Source organism: Podarcis filfolensis (genome assembly GCF_964270895.1).
Source record: "Podarcis filfolensis genome assembly, chromosome: 3".
In the NCBI taxonomy this organism is placed as follows: domain Eukaryota; kingdom Metazoa; phylum Chordata; class Lepidosauria; order Squamata; family Lacertidae; genus Podarcis; species Podarcis filfolensis.
The window spans coordinates 69,591,630-69,609,479 of NC_139606.1; the positions used below are offsets into that span (position 1 = coordinate 69,591,630).

The window sequence follows — 17,850 nt, forward strand, 5'->3', positions numbered from 1 at the left end:
CCTATGACTTTCCAAACCACAATAAGTTTAAAAAGAAGTAGATTTGTTGTGCTAGGGAGACAGAGCTCTTTAATATGCTTTAACTGTGCAGACATACACAGTTATGGTATGCACATGAATGACACACTGGAAACCACCTCGGTGATATAGCAGTGGCAGAGGTGAGATCGGGAAACCGTAGGTTCAAATCCCTGCTCCCTCCTGCACACTTGCTAACCTTGTGGCAGCATTTGAGAGTGGAGGAGGGCATTATTATTATTATTAACTGAATTTATATACCGCCCCTATACCCGGAGGTCTCAGGGCGGTTCAGCCCTCTTCCGATATACTTCTTTACCAAATGCAAGGCGTCTGTTGGTTCGCTTATTTATTTTTCCACGAGGAACACTCCAGCCTATCCTCTCCTCCCTTGCGGCCTGAGTTGGTACAGCCCAGAATCCTACGACCACCTAGCGGTAATCTTGCTCAGGATGACACTTGGCCGCCGCCGCCGTGCTGGCAATATCGCCGTCGGCCAGTAGGGGGAGACATGGGCGCGGGGAGAGCGAGCGCAAGGCAGAGACCCGCGGGAGGCAGCGCAGCCGCGGGAACGGCGAACTTTCGGGAGATGCAGCAATGAAGAGAAGCGGCGAGCGGCGACGGCGGCACCGACGGAGCGCGCCTTGATCGCTGCCGCTCGGACCCGAGGGGAGCTGCACGGCGATCTCGGCGCGGGCTTGGCACTGCGGAGCCCCCTCCCCGCGCACCGCGGACCCTTGCGCACCCCGGACCCATGGCTGCCGCCGCCGGCCCGGCTCCGCGGATCCTCCTGCTGTCGTCCTGGGCGCTGCTCCTGCTCCTGGCTGCTCTGCTCCACTCCGCCGCACCAGGTACGGCCCCCTCCCATCCCACTTATTTCTCCCCAGTGAGGGGGTCTCCAACCTCGAAAAGGGGGCGATGAGGATGCTCTCTGCGTTTTAATGCCAGGGACAGCCCTCTCCATATCCAGCATAAATGGAGAACTTTACCCCCCCCCCGTCTCTATATTTCTTTTATCTACTCTCCACCTTTGATTTCCCCCTTCCAGATATTGTGAAGTCCTCGGGGCAGGGATCCCCGTCTGTATTTCTTCTGTCTATCTACTTTCCATCTTCGATTCCCTCTCCTCCTGACATTGTGAAGCCCTCGGGGCAGGGATCCCCGACTATATTTCTTCTATCTACTTTCCATCTTCGATTCCCCCCCTCCTGATATTGTGAAGTCCTCGGGGCAGGGATCCCCGTCTATATTTCTTCTGTCTACTTTCCATCTTCGATTCCCTCTCCTCTAGACATTGTGAAGCCCTCGGGGCAGGGATCGCCGACTATATTTCTTCTGTCTACTTTCCATCTTCGATTATTTTCCCTCCTTATATTGGGAAGCCCTCGGGGCAGGGATCCCCGTCTAGCCTGGGCTCCCTGTAAAAGCACCTCAGTGGCGGAGGGAGAAAGGGTTCAGCCGTCGCCCTTGTCTGTGTATTCCGGGAAAGGGAATTTAGTCAGAGCCTCACTTCCCCAGGAAAACCTTTTCATTTACAAAACGTGGGGAACGCTGTTGAAAGTCAGCCACAGCTTCAGCGCAAAACGAAACGTCCCGCTGGCGAGGCATTTTTCGCTCTTGAACCTCAGCCCCACCTGCCCCTCAGATCCCTCCTGCTCCTCTTTTAGGGTTCAGGGTTCCCCCGAGCCGCTGATCGCCCAGTGACACAATGAACAAAAACCCTAACTGGAATCTGCTACAGTTTAGCCTTTGCCAAGCTGGCGCCCTCCTGAGGCTTCGGACTACAACTCCCATCAAGGCTGGGGCAGCCCAGTCAGATGGCTGGCATATAAATAATAAAATTATTATTATTAAAGCGTTTCGGGGGGCGGGTGTTCGCAAAGGCTGCCGCAGAGCATCCCAGCCCTTCGTCTGGGAAGGGAACTGCCTTGTCCTGGAATGCAAAGATTGCAATTCTTCGAGAGCAGTTGTTCCCTTTGAGCTCCGGGGAAGGAGCAGGCAGACGACCAGGCAGGCAACATGGAGCTGCTGCCAGTCAGTGTGGGACAGTATTGGGCTAGATGGTCTGACTCTGTACAAGGCAGCTTTGTACAGGCGTGGCAAATGGAGGCTTGCCCTCACGATTGCCATTGCAGAGGGGAAGTGCTGTGGCTCAGTGCTGTGGCCTGCAGAAGGTCCCAGGTTGCATGTCCAGGTAGGGCTGGAAGAGAACTCTGCCTGAAATCCCAGAGAAGCGTTGCCCGCGCGTGTAGGGGATGCTGAGCTTGATGCACCAATGGCGTGACTCTGTAGAAACTCCTGCGTAAACTCACTTTCCCTGCGTTGGCTTCTGTTTGTGTTTATAATGTGGTTCCTTCCCTCTGTTCCTTGGTACTTTCTCTTCTCCCGGGTCTGTGCATTCTGCTCCCCCCCTTCCTGCCTTACAGGAATGGGAGAAGTAAGCTGTATGTGTTGCTACAAGTTCCACACGCAACCAAGTGCAGGAATTCTGAGCTCCCAACTTGCCCACGGGGCCAGTTCCTTGACGGCAGGCGTTGATCGTAATTGCAAAGACAAGGGGGCTGAACCTGAAGCCGTGATTACTTGCTTGGAAGCAAGTTTCATCGAAGCACCGAGACATATTCTCAAGAAAATAAGCGCAGGCTCATTATGTCTATGTCAGGAAAGCGGGCGCGGGGTGGGGAACCACCCCAGCTAATTTGCAGGCTTTTCCTCCCTTGCTTTTAATGAACAATAATTCAACGATGCTAACATAATGAGTTACGTGATCTGCACCATGGCTGATTTCCTAAGGCAGAAGTTTGTGTGATTGGCTAGTAGTTGCTTTCTTTTGACAAAATGTCCTAAATCATAATGGACCGAATAAATGTGGCAAGAAGAAAAAAAAACCCACAACCTTTCCCTGTGCATTTTTTCAACTCCTTGAGAACTGTTTCTTTTGGAAGTGAGCAACAGGACATTGGTTTCCAGGGAGGGGAGCGCTGGAGAGCCATAATATAATATGGAATGTCCTGTTTGGGGAGCCTATGGCTAAAACACCTGTAACCCTTTCAAAGACATTTTCTTCCTCCCTCCAGGCTCCTGCTGCCTTTCTGGAATCAGGGTTGTTTGCTGTGGCTTGCAAGCTTCTGTTGGGCTTCCCACTGGTGTTCCCTCCCCTTTGCCCCTCCCATTCACCCCGTAGCCTATAAATCACTCCAGAGATTGATGGAATGTTTTAGCTGGAGAGCTCTAGCCTGAGAGTCTTGCGCTGAGGCTCAGATCCACCACATTAACACAGGATTTGCAGCGTATGGATGGGCAGATCAAAGATAAAATACTTTTGGATAAACCGGTGGGATTAGCAAGGTGGTGGAGGTGGGGGGAGTGCTCTGCCTTTGCTTTGGATGGATTTAGGAGTCTGATTAATCTGTTCTGTGTAAAATATTTGCTTGCTTCCCAGAACTTTCTGTTCATCCATCAGGCTTGGGAGGTGAATTCAGCTCTGAAGCAAGCAGCCCTTTGCTCTGGTTGGAAAGATGGGCAATTTAGCATTCCGTGCAAAACAACATGCATGAATCACTGACTTTTTATATATTACTGCCTGTTGTATTGGGTGCCTTCTTGGGTAGTCTTGATTGTTCTCAAAGCGGATGTCATATGTTATAATGGATGATGGCTCAAGTGTTTAACAGTACCATTCTATGCATGTCTACTCAGAAGTACATCCCATTGAGTTCAATGTGTGTGAAGGGGTCTTTCCAAGTAAATGTCTATAGGTTTGCAACTTTAGCCTCCTTTACTGCGGACCAGGGATGGGGAACTTGTGGCCTTCCAAATGTTGTCGGACTACAACTTGCATTATCCATGAACATTGGCTTATTGGGGTCCAACAATATCTGGAGGCGTAGGTTCCTGATCCCTGCTGGAGACAAATCCAGAAATTAATACCCCTCCTCTTTTTTTGGGGGGGGTGTAAAGATGTTTTCTTACCTAGAGAATCTTAGTTGTTAATTCATCAAATGGGTTTTACTCAATTACCCTCTACTTCACCATTGTTTAAGGTCTAGCTGAAATGAAAATCCAGAATAGATAGGTTTAGGCTGCATTCATTCTCTCTACTGTATTCCATCATAGAATCATAGAACTGTATAACTGGAAGGGACCACAAAGGTCATCTAATCCAACCCTCTGCAGTGCAGCTCTAATCCACAACCCTGAGATTAAGAGTCAATTGCTCTACTGACCGAGCTATCCTGCAACAGACACTCTGCATTCAGTGACCACTGAGCACAATCAGTCCTCTTTAGGCTGCATAGTGATGGGCCAATATTCTCCTGTGGATTTCTACCTGTTGGGCAGCAGTTAGTAGCCGAAGATTCCTGTCTGGAGAATAAAAAGGGTAACAAAGGAATAAGTTGTGGCAGGAGTGGGGAGCCACATGAGCTTTACCTGGTATTGGCATCATTTAGTACAGGCATAGGGAACCTGTGGCACTCCTGATCTTGCTGGATTGTAAGTCTCAGCATCCTTGACCACCTGCCAGGCTGGCTGGGGCTGATGGGAGTTGGTCCAGCAACATCTAGAGGGCCTGATCTTACACACACTTTGCCTACACTTGATCATCAAAGACATTCCAAGGCAGTTCTGCTTCTTGGCAATAAGCAACACACCGGGACACCACTGAGGAAAGCACCTCCTTGAGCTGTTAGATTGATTTGCACGTCAGGAAGCCCAGCTTCACACGCTTTCCCTCGATTCCTTTTCCTGTATCTGACAAAGTTCAAGAGACCTTCACTGCGCTGAAAGAACACTGCGTAGTTTGGCAACCCACAGTGCTTCCACTTCCTTTCTAAAAAATATTAGCATCCTTTTCAAAAATAAGAATGAAAAGCTGAAATTACTGTGGTGAGTGGTAGCACAGAAAACAATGTATGGGAAAATCCAGACGTACGGCACAAAAACACTCAACAGACTTTCTGTCTGGATTTTCACTGTTTGAAATATGGCAGCCCTACTTGATGTTCCTTCAGGCTGTGCTGCTGTTAAGAAATGTTGGACCGGAATGGGATGGCATTCTTTTCATCATAGAATATTTCTGGTGTCTCTTTATGGGCCATGCAATTCCATGGGAATTATGTTATGTTTTAGTCCTGCTAGCCAGGCATGCAAAAGTCCCATAGTTTTCACTTGTATATGTGTGCTCACATAGGTTTGATGCAACCAAACATATTTTGCTTCAGTAGTAGAAGTAAGTTCCCTACCTCCTGCCCCAAAACATGTAAGCAGAAGCTCTTACTTGTAAGTAAGAAAGGGATCTTTATTCAGGCAGGTAACAGTACAGGCTCAGCAGCAGACACAAGGCTCAGAAGTCCCAGTTCAGGCGCTCAAGAGCAGAGCAAGAAGTTCAGAATTGGATGGAAGCAATGAAGATGTCCCAACAACTTTCCATGCTCCACCCTCCAAGCTTTTAAAGATGAGCCCTGGCATGCTCACTCATGAGACTTGCTTGCCATATGGAAATATCAGGATTGCAAACTCATGCTCTGTCAGGGCAGGTGGGCTGGCTCCCATCTGCAAAGGTGGCCGCTGGTTCTAGGTCACAAGACCACACCCTCCTGGTCAAGTTCCTGTCTCACCTCTTCCCTTGGCAGCTCAAAACTGCCCCTAGGTCTGGCAGGGAGGGGGGAGAGACAGCATTCCTGCTCTCCTTTCCCAAGTGGCTGAAGTTGGGGCAGAAAGGGGCTATCCATGCTCCCCTATTAAGACTCCCCTCTGTTTTCTCCTCCCCTTCTCTACCTGCTTGAGAGCATGTCAGTCCAAACCAGATCCCAACAGCACAGGGACTTGCACCTTGGTAGCTAGTAAGTCATCAATAGGGTTGCTATTTTTTTATTGAAAAAGTTCTGGCTCCCTGGGCATGGGTGGAGCCAGGACAGGTGAGATTGGGCAGAAACTGACAGTTTGGGGGCAGAACTTGTAGGACTTTAGTGAGTCATGAGCAAGTAAAGCAGAGGATGCTTGAAGAATTAATTTTCTATGAATTCCTAGAATTCTTGGTCTGTGGTACTCATATATATATATATAGGTGTCTCTTGCTATTATTTATTACTGCATTTATTTTAAAAAATATTTCATATCTCGCTCTTCTTCATCATCAAGGAAAACTAGAGTGACAACAAGATCAAATTATATCAATAAACTCATGTCTAAATCATAGCTCTTACTTTTACAGTTATTGGATGTGAACACATGGAATGAATATCGCCCCCCTCGGGTGTTTGTGTATTATCACTTGTTTTGTATTCCAGTATTGGTCCAGGTTTTGTCTGTGTCTCTTGGTGTAGACATGCGAGTGGGCTGTTGACTGAGAATGTGAGATCAAATCAAGCTTAGTGGTTTCAGAGTTTAGATAGTGTGATTAGAAAATGTGCTAGAAGAATGACGTTTGAGTACATTGGTTGATGTGTGGCCACTGGTTTGACAGTGTGCTTCAGTGGAACTGTGTGCAGTGTTATATTTAGCTGCCGTTAGATTAATTTGTGTTTATCATTGTATAGAGAAATGTGAATTTAATTGGATTGGTTTGTTGAGTAGACATTTGGAAAGAGTGAGTCTCTTTTACTTTTTCTTAGTTATTGATCACAGTTATTGATCACATGATTTTAAAATGTACGCTTTTTATTTTTCTAGTTGATTTTCCCTTGAAATATTTCACTCGGTTGTTCTGTGTTCTAAAATGTGGATTTTTTTGTTGTAAGGATGAAGTTGATCAAGCTTTAGAGGATGCCCTATTTCATTGCCAATACTGGTATTTTATGTGGATTTTCAAAAGTATCTTTTATATTTGGTTTTCATTTATGTTTTAAGTTACATTGGAAATTGCTTAGAAATTTTCCCGGCTAAACTATAAGCAGTATATAAGTTGTCTGAATAAACAAATAAAAAAATAAAAAGTGAAGTCATGCCAACGCTACAAAAATACAGCAACTTGATTTTTGAAACAATAACAAAAGAGCTTATTTTCTTTTTAAAAATTTACTGATTGCAATTCCAGTAACCCAATGCTGACGACTGACTTGTGGCTAGGATCACATAGTTGGCTCTCTACTGGCCTCTGGTGGCAGTGAGGAATACTACCGGTTCAGATGGGTCAACTGTGCAGGAGGTCCCAGGTTTGCCTATGTTGTCAGAAAGCTGCCACTGGTGATTATCCTGTTAGCGGTAGCAACATGGAGCATTTAAAGGTGGGGCACCAGCAGTGTTGGGTCCAGATACCCTGAAGGGCCAACTCACAGGATCCGCTCAGCTATGTCATCCTAGAGCTGGCATAATGAAAATTTATAAGAAATTGCACCCTCATCTTCTACCCAGGCTGGTGCCATGCTGCTCTTTCCTGACCCCACTTAGGATTGCACTGCCTGGTTCCATTCCTTTGCACACTTACTTGGAAGTGCCGGTGGGGCGTAATGGTTAGAGTGTTGGACTAGGACCTGGGAGACCAGGGTTCAAATCCCCACTCAGCCCTGAAGCTCACTGGGTGACCTTGGGCCAGTCACCATTTCTTAGCCTAACCTACCTCACAGGGTTGTTGTGAGGGTGAAATGGGAAGGAGGAGAACCACGTATACTGCCTTGAGATTATTGGATGATAAAGGTGGTATAGAAATGTATTACATTAAACAATCAAATAAATAAGCTCCATTAAACTTAGTCAAACTTACTTCTGAGTAGGATCGTGCTACTAAGTTTGCTCAGCTGGAAGTTAGGTTGTGCCCTTTGCTCACATGCAAACAGCAGATTTTCAAAGCACCGCTTCGCTCATGCAGAGAGTGAGTAATTCTTATTATTACATAACATCAGTTAATTTATGTATCCCCCCCTTCTGCCTAAAATGTTAAAATCTGCAGTTCATCACACATGGCTTTGAAAGCATTTGAGTTGATTCTTACACTAGAACACTTCGCTTTGTGGGGAGGGTAATTGTTTGTTTGTTAAACACTGCCATGTTGCAATCGTATAATTACAAATTCTCAGATCTCTGCAGAAGTTTCCCTTCTGTGTTGCAGTGCTATAGCTATGGAATTCCCTGCTTGTCTCAGTTCAGGGTTCCTCAGGATGAGGGACAAGAGCTGGAGGCCTGAAGAGAGTGGAAGGATATCCCAGGGGGAAAGTCTGCACAGGTCTTATCTATGTAAAGGTCTTTGGTTGGGGATAAAAGTTCCACTCCATAGTAACGTCATTCCCACGTTTTCTCTCATGCCAGGGGTGAGGAGCCTGTTTCAGACCAGGGGCTGCATTCCATTCTGAGCAACTTCCCAGCAGGCCACAGGCCAGTGGTGGGCGAGGTCAGAGGCAAAAGTGGGCAGGGCAATGAACATGAATTGTGTCTTTGCCCAGGATGCTAGTTTCTACACAGACTTGCCCAACCCTCCCCATCTTCCACCCAAATAAGCAAGAGGTGTTATCAGACTAGGCAAAAACAAAAACAAAACTCTCAGGGGAAGTGTGCGAAGTAAGGCCAATGAGGGACATGGCCTTGGGAGAGTGCGTGAGTCCTGCAGGCCCATTAGAGAGGATTGGATGGTCACATGTAGACCCCAGGTCTGACTTTCCGCACCCCAGTCATACACCTTGCTCAAATGTAAAGGTTTTTTTTTCTAGCACTGGGAAATAATCTTGCCCCAATGCAAGGCTGGTTCATACTTGGCCTAAAGGTAAAGGTAAAGGTAAAGGTAAAGGTACCCCTGCCCGTACGGGCAAGTCTTGCCAGACTCTAGGGTTGTGCGCTCATCTCACTCTATAGGCCGGGAGCCAGCGCTGTCTGCAGACACTTCTGGGTCACGTGGCCAGCGTGACAAGCTGCATCTGGCGAGCCAGCGCAGCACACGGAACGCCGTTTACCTTCCCGCTGGTAAGCGGTCCCTGTTTATCTACTTGCACCTGGGGGTGCTTTCGAACTGCTAGGTTGGCAGGCGCTGGGACCGAACGACGGGAGCGCACCCCGCCGCGGGGATTCGAACCGCCGACCATGCGATCGGCAAGTCCTAGGCGCTGAGGTTTTACCCACAGCGCCACCCGCGTCCCTTGGCCTGTGTAGGGCTAATTACGTTGTGTAAAGTTAAGCGGATGCTGACCTTGCAAAAACATGACTATTATTTCACATGCGGCTTAAGTTATTTTGATTCCTGGTCTACTGTAGCTGTAGGGTCGAGACGAGTTTGCAAAAATACAGGGAGACAAATGTCAAAGACCCAGAAGAAATGAACAATTTAGCATTGCACACAGGCTGCCACTAGGTGTCTCAAATCAAACCTCTGCACAACCGAACCGTCTGCTACTAAGCCCTGTCTCCTATTAGAAGCTGTGCTTGTTAGAAAAGGAAGCGCAGGAGTGCTTGCAAAGGGTAATTCTCCCATCTGCTGCAGCATTTCACAGTCATAAACAGGGGCATGCTTTTAACAGCCTACTTGTGTGTTTATTAAGATTTGTACCCTGCCCTTCAAACACAAGATCACAGTTAAAAAACATAAAGTAACTGATGCATAAGAACAGCAAATGTATAAAAGCAGCATACATGTGATATCAAAGTGATCCAATAAAATAGGTCAGCAAAAATAAAAAAGCCAAAGAAAAGCAGACACATTACCACTGAAAAGATCGTCTCCCTGGTAATAACCACCCACCGTACCGGGGATTGTGGGTGTCTCTCTAAGAGGAGTGGGCAAAGGGAAGCAGTTTCCCTCTCCCACTACGATTCGCAGGTTTAACTTTTTGAAAAGACTGGATTGCTGGCATCCGTCTGCAATCCAGGAGACAATGGAGGCATGTGCATTTGGGGGTGAGGTCAAGCTGTTGGGCGGCTACAGCTCCTGCTGTGTTTGTAGAGACTGATGCGAGAGAGATGTGTTTTGTTAGAGCTGGGGCCGGTGAGGGCATCCAGTTGTGCTGCTGCAGATGCATCAAAATATTTCTTCTCTGTGCTGCTCACAGCGGTCATTCCTCCTTTGGTCACTGCTGTGGATACACAATATAAAAATACTGATGTTCTAGCATTTAAAGAACCTGAGATACGAAGCAAAATGTACAGGAGCAATCCCCCCCCCCCAGTGTATGTGTGAATCTAGTCTTCTTCTCCCATCTCCATTAGTGTGTCACACTGCCCCCTGTTGGTGGTGCTAAAGGGGATGACGGGGTGTGCTGAAGGCAGGGCTGTCTTAAGCATATGCAGAGCCTCTGAGATAATTCCAGCGTCATGGGGAGTTCTGCGGTGGTTTGGAGCTGAGGTAAGTGGTGATACTTGCCCGCCCCACAGTAGGCAGGACGCACACTCTGAGCTGTTTAACCCTGTAAGCTCAGGTTCTCCTCAGCGCCGGGGTGCAAAGATCTGCCCGGCGCCCTCCCCGGTTGCCCAGTCCCAGGCTCGCAGGAGGGTGAAGCTGGCCGGCTGCCTCAGTGTCTCGCTGGCTCGGTCACCCCCAAACTCGTGGCACAGAACCGCCCGCAGCACAAGAGCCCACCGCGGTGCTCCGACCGATGGATGGGCTCTTCCACGGACTCAACTCTTGGCGCCCCTAAGAGCTCGGCGCCCGGGTGCCCCGCACCCCTAGTGCCTACGGGTAAGACGGCCCTGGCTGAAGGGCAACAACACCTGAAGGGCCACAAAGCCACTCCGCCTTTTCTGTGTGCTGCTGGCGCCCATCATCCATGACCGGGCCTTGCAAGCTGCGGCGACAGGAGCTGGAATTCAACTTTATCTGGAGGGCCAAATCCCTGATTATAATTATACCACCCTAACCAGAATCTCTGTGGAGAGGATACTTGAACTGATAATACATAAATAAAAGTATTGCTTGTGTGCTGCATATGAAACTTAATAAGATTGTACCACTGGACAAGTTACTGTAGTTATATGTCGTTCTTGAATTTACATGGAAAACTATAAAAATTATCTGGGGGGGGGGGAAGGAAGCGTATAATTATGTCCCTTCCAACATTTCTCAGGTGAAAATAGGGACATCCTATTCCATCCCCTCCAACATTTCTCCGATGAAAATAGGGACTCCCAAAGGGAAAGCGAGACAGTCAAAGATCAAATCAGAAACCAAGATGGCTTCTGTAATTCCAAGACTGTCCCTGGAAAATTGAGACACTTGGTGGGTCTCTAATTATGACCCCATTCAGTAGAACTCTTAGGGCAGTGGATGCTAAAATAACAGCGTTTTGTTTGCTTGCCTTTGTTTGCCTTTGACTTGTCAGGTCTCTTCTTAGGTTCTTCTCTTTGCTGTGAGGTTCATTTGGGAGATGGGGTAGGGTGGGGTGGGGTGGGGCAACTTCCCAGGGGTTATTGGTGCCAGGCCTGGTGGCAGTGACCAGAGGATGCTCCCCAAAAAACAGCAGATGTGCAAAACGCTACGGAAATGGAACAGCAGAAGCGGCAATTATAAACATGAATGTGACCTGTATTCCAGCCTTTGCCAACCTGGTGCCCTCCAGTTGTTTTAGAGTACAACTCCAGTGTACAGGGCTGGCTGGGCCCGATGGGAGTTTTACTCAAAAATATCTTGATGACACCAGGTTGGCCGAGGCTGCTGTATTCTAATTCCAGTTTCTTCGCTGCAATGAAAATGTCTGAAAAACTGGCAGGCGAAAGTTGTGTTGTTTACATGGAATTAATTAGTCTCAAAACATGTGTTTGGAAATAGGCACAGTGCAGAGATGAAATGAATGGCCACAATCCAAGTCAAATCAATGTGTTTTGCTGGCTATTAATTTCCACAGGAAAGTGTTGCATCTGCTTAAATATCTCTTATTGATTCTAAGTGGAGTGTTACATTGCTTACCTCTGATTTGTGCCCATCATTCTAAAAGGGTGGGTTTGACACCAGAAATCTAAATAGCATATGATTAGGACTTTTTTTCTTTCTAGTCAGAGTGTGCCAATATAATAATAATTATTGTACCCACATGTGTGTGGGTTTAATTTTCATTTTGATGCAACTGTTTCATCTTTATCTCTTCGTTTAATTTAATAGGTTGTGAAATAATGTTTTCACATAAATAAAAAAGAAATAATAATAATAATAATAAAGATTTTTTAACATGGAATCTCCAGATTGGCAGCAAACCAAAACTCCCCTGACCTTGACAGCCAGCTCGCCTGGCCCCATCCATATCCTGGTAGGTGCAGTGCCCCAGCTGGTGGGAGGACTGTATTGCAGCTACTTCACCCACTTCAAGTGCCACTGCAGCTCTCCAGGTAAAAGGACTTTTTACTCATGATGGTCTTTGATATCCTTCTCACTTGCCACAGCATATAATACTGAATGCAAATTTATATTTGAGGGAGTCTTTCCATTCCTCTGCATGTAGGACTACCCTGTTTTAACTTTGCAAGAACACTGCAAAATAGTTTAGACTGAGCAATGATGACTAATCTGCCCAATAAGTTCCATATTTTAAATAGGAATTTCAGCCCAGGTCTCCCTGAACCAAAGTCTTTTTACTTGAACCATATAATAAGCAGAATTCCACAAATACGTTTGGCACTGGCAACTGCCTCTTCTCAATCTGGTGACTGTCCCTTTCTTTCTCTTTGACTCATGTGACAGAAGAGATAGCAAGGGTTTCACAGGCAGGCTCTGTTCAGAAAGTTTCCCAAAATTGTAAAGGTGTGGAGAAAATAGGAAGCCAGATGAGTCATGGAGAAGGAGCGTTTGGGGGTGGGAGGGAACAATTATCTAATCTTTGCTAATCAGAGCTAGTTGGAATTCTGAACTAAATTGAGGGAGGGCATGTTTGTTTCTCTCTTTTTCTCTCTTCAAGACTTCCCAGTTAATGTTCAGAGTGAGCAAATGCTCTGAATTCCAAGTGGTGCAACTACTAGTCTGAATTTTGAGGAGCTGAATCTTCCCTCCCAGAGAGGGGGTGGTATAAAATAATGCACAGAGGGACTGCATATGCCTCTATCTTTCTTTGACAAGCATTCTGGGCAGGACTGACTGACTGAATGATATAATTGGCATTTGTATCCATCCTTACCCATGACCCTTTTGATCAATCCGGTTTTGTTAATATATGACAAAATATATACTTATAATAAAAGGTTAAAGCAAGGAGAACCCCACTGTATTTAATTGTCCAAGCTACGCTGTACTATTTAGAGAGACAGCTGGCTTGAGATCAATTACCTTTGTGCATCCCAGGCATTTGGAGAGTAGTAACACTGCTGGCCTCTTACTTTCTAGGGAAAAGCTGTCACTCAGTTAGGCGATCTCTGTCTCTGACAATTGTGTGACTTGAAGATATTCTGCTCTGTGTCCAGAGGCCCCAAAGCACCATTAATATATTTGTGAAGTTCTATCTATCTATCTATCTATCATCTCTCTCTCTCTCTCTCTATTATCTATCTATCTATCTATCTATATCTATCTATCTATCTATCTATCTATCTATCTATCTATCTATCTATCTATCATCTATCATCTATCTACTTTTAAATAAAAAAGTAGCTTGCTTCTTTGCACCTGGAGAAAGCATGTGTGAGAAGGTATGCCTGATTAAAAAAACAAGTGAAAAATTTAATTCAAACCAACATGAGTCACGAACAGTATTGATAACAGATATTAAGGGAAAGCACTTCAGTCTGTGTCTTACAGAAACAGGGAGGAGTTATTTTCCCTTTGCCTGTCTAAGGTGTCAGTTTTGACATTCTCCAGCATGATATTTGACAATTGCTTATAAAGGAGGAAGTTTTAAAAGTGAATGCCGTTTCCAACACTGTTACCTTTGGCAAAGTTTCACTGGTTGAAACTCATGGATTTTTGATGATCTGCTGGACATATATTTGCTTTCTTCGCTGAATGCATGTTAAAGCTTGAATTTGTGTCCCCTGACTTTTTCTTCAGCCTCCAAGAGAATTTTGGCAGAACCCAGTGGAAAGTTAAACTTGCACTTTAGAGATGGAATGGAAAGACTTTACATAAACATATGAATCTTTCTTGGATTGAAAAAAAAATCTTGTTGTTGCAACACTGGGTGGAAGAATCGTCTTGCAGTCAGGCCTAATCATTGTAACCCAAGACACATGAATGTTTGGGGGAGACCCAATTTATACCTGCTGCTTTTAGAAGTTCTTGAAAACTTCTGGTTTCAAGTTGCAATTGAAGGGCTGCAAGCTTGAAAGCTTCTTTCAGAAACTGAGTGCATTTTAGGGAGATGGACTATATTCAACTTAGGTTGGTGTTGTGTGCTTCTTTTTTGAACTTTAAATCGGGGATGGGGAACCAGGGGCCCTCCAAATGTTGCTGGACTACAGCTCCCATAAGCCTTGACCGTTGGCCATGCTAGCTGGGGTTGATGACAGTTGGAGTTCAGCAACATCTGAAGAGCCCCAGGATCCCCAGCCCAGCTTTAAGTAGTGGCTGCAGGTGTCACAGCATCAGGACTGGAGCCATGGTGATGGATAGGGGTTTAAACCATTTACTCCTACCCTGTGTTTGTGGGAGGGGAGTTATTGTTTAGTTGTATCCTGTATTTTTATCTTGTGAACTGCTCTGGGATCTTCAGATGAAGGGTGGTATAATAATAATAATAATAATAATAATAATAATAATAATAATAATAATAGTAATAATAAAAAATATTGATTTAAATCTCCCTGAAGCTACCTTTTACATCCAGAGAGATGCTCCCTTGCAGTCCACAATGGTATGTTTCTCCTGACACCAATAGCAGTTTTGGGAGAAGAGGGATTTTCATTGGGACAGCGCCATGGAAAAAGAGTTTAAAAATCCACCCCCTGCATCAGTTCTCCCCTCTACAGCTGCTATTTATAGCTTTAAAATAATGGCACAGTGCTAAACTGTGTTTTTAATGTTATATGTCATTTAACACTCCTTTCCCCAGGCTAGCTTTTACCCAGCCATGCTACATAGGTCAGCATTTGGAGGGTTTTCTTAATAAAAAAAATTGTGCAGCTAAACATCTCTGCAGTGTGAACTCCAGAACTCTGTACCATTTGATTTATCTTCATGTGCAGAGTATTGTAGCTTGGTTCACACATCATGCTAGGGCAAACCATTGTTTAGTGTGAATGGGTTCCTGGAGTGGAGATCACAGCTGCTTTGCTCCTCCCTGGTTGTTTTGCTGAGCTAAACCATGGATTGGCTTAGTGCAGGCTTCCTCAACCTCGGCCCTCCAGATGTTTTTAGCCTACAACTCCCATGATCCCTAGCTAGAAGAACCAGTGGTCAGGGATGATGGGAATTGTAGTCTCAAAACATCTGGAGGGCCGAGGTTGAGGAAGCCTGGCTTAGTGTGTTGTTTGAACCTGGGCTCATGGTTTAGTTCAAACCAGACAAACCACAAGCCGTCAGCTATTAGTTACCGCTTGTGGTTAGTCTGGAGAGAGCTAAACCCAGAGCCCACTGAGCAAAAAGAAAATTTCCTCTCGTGTAGAGGCAAGATGAGAGAATACCTGGTAAAAACCAGCATGCCTGTCTTTCTCTGGTATCATATTTTAAGAGTTAGGGCATGAATTATAATATATTTCAACAGAGAAGAATTGTAATAGCAGGAGGTGACATTTTCTTGGCATCAGAAGCATATTTTCTGTCATGATACATCTTATCAGGTGCATCCGTACTTACCATTCTTCCCCACAGAAGGGTGCACTTTGAGCATAGATGCAGCAGCTGTCGGTAGGTGGTTTGGCATCATTTCACAGGGCGAAGCAGCATTCAGCCCAGCCCAGAGACTGAATGGATTCAGTTCATTTTCCCCTTTCCATTATACCAGACAAAATCTATCCTGCACAACAGATAAAGCTGGACTACAGCTCCCATCATCCCTGACCATTGGCCAATTGGCTGGGGCTGGTGAGAGTGGGAATCAAACAATACCTGGAGTTCCCCACCTCTGCTGCACACCAAGAACACTGCCATTGGGGCAGCCATGTGGATAATTTTCATTTCACTTAACTTTAGACAAAGAGGAGAAATTTGATTTAATATTCATTTAATGTCAAATCTATCCAAACCACACTTTCCAAAACAATACGTGAAGAAGAAAACATAGCTGTCCTCCAACATTATCTGAATGTTGCGATGCAGTTCTCCAACCAAACAATGTTTGTGATAATGCATTTGTTTGGGGGAAATGTGCATAAAAATGATGGTATTAGAGAAAATAGCAAGCAAATACACATTCTATTGATGGGAATTGCTTGCAAAAATGTGTGTGTTAGTCAAAACTAGAAAAGTGCTTTTGTTAGGAGAAATTTGCACTAATAATAATAATAATAATAATAATAATAATAATAATATAATTTATTATTTGTACCCCGCCCATCTGGCTGGGTTTCCCCAGCCACTCTGGGCGGCTTCCACAGAGACCAAAAATACACTAAAATGTCACAGATTAAAAACTTCCCTGAACAGGGCTGCCTTAAGATGTCTTCTGAATGTCAGGTAGTTGTTTATCGCTTTGACATCTGATGGGAGGGTGTTCCACAGGGCGGGCGCCACTACCGAGAAGGCCCTCTGCCTGGTTCCCTGTAGCTTTGCTTCTCGCAATGAGGGAACCGCCAGAAGGCCCTCGGCGCTGGACCTCAGCGTCCAGGCAGAACGATGGGGGTGGAGACGTTCCTTCAGGTATACTGGGCCGAGGCCGTTTAGGGCTTTAAAGATCAACACCAACACTTTGTTACTAATGAATACTTGTTAGGGGTCCCCCTCCCCAAACAAAAATTCACTATTTGCTGCAATATGTGGAGATTTAAGATGAGGAAAATGAGAAACTGAGAACTGAAGTGGACAGACCCTTCTATCCCTACTTAAAGGAGAATGAATTCTAACTCCCTGCCGCCAACATCAGGGCTCTGGGGAGCCATGGAGCCACCGCCACATCTGTATCCCAGCTCTCAAAGTGACAGTGGTATAAGGTGGTGGCAGAGACTGTTAAAGCCTGATGCCAGCCAGCACCAGTTCAGCCCCACCCTTGCACCACTCTGCTGGCAGTGATTGGCAGGAGGCTGTCTGAGTTGGCAGAAGCGAGTGGAAGGATCTTTTTGCTTAATACACACACCACACACAGCCCAGTGTAAGATAGTTTGGATTACAGCATTAAAACTCAACATAAAAATATGAAAAATGAGTCAGCAAGGCACCATTACAACTTAGTCAGAAAACCCCTTTGCAATTGGTCTCAAATGTTTAGTCTTGGTCTCATCACTGCAGAGGTCTTCTTACAAAATCAGTGAAGTAGAAAACCTCAGTAGACTGTCTTAACCTTTGTAAGTAGCTCCAGTGCCGTAGCTGAGAGAGTCTCATGTTCTTAAGACGAGAGCTGAAATGTAATCCAGAAGCACAGATCAGTGCTCTGTACTGTGACACCGTTAGATGTTTATGTGCATCTGGGTATCTGTGTGACTGTGGTCATACCATAAAAGCCAGCTACATGCTTTCCAGCCCAATGAGGCCTTCATCATCTTAACAACAAAATAAGGCTACTTTTCAATTCTCCCCTGGCAATTTTCTTGCATTCATCGTTGCAATGAAAATGGGAACTTCTGCAAGGGACTTGGAGGAGATTCAGAGTAGTTTGGAAATAGGTTGGCCATTTGAGCATTGCTAAAAAAAGAGGAAATGTATCACCAAACAATGTAAATGAGGGCACAGACTAGCATAAAATTAGCATATACTAATTTACATGCATGTATGGAAATTCAGGAGTTATCACTCGAATTGAAATAGAAACGCATCTTACCACATTAAATAGAAATGTGTCTCACCTGGGACTAGTCAGAACAGAAATGTGTCAAGCTTGCCCCAAGATGCTCTTGAAAGAAACACGC

General features: G+C 45.5%; 1 protein-coding gene across 1 annotated transcript in view; it reads left to right on the plus strand.

The window, feature by feature from the left end:
- The first annotated feature begins 529 nt into the window (after positions 1-529).
- The window catches only part of FNDC1 (fibronectin type III domain containing 1), a 90,832-nt gene continuing 73,511 nt past the window's right edge, over positions 530-17,850 (plus strand). The window contains exon 1 of the mRNA XM_083605790.1: positions 530-869. Within this exon, the coding sequence (XP_083461916.1) occupies positions 773-869 (97 nt within the window). The 5' untranslated portion in view covers positions 530-772. The remainder of the gene's footprint in view (positions 870-17,850) is intronic.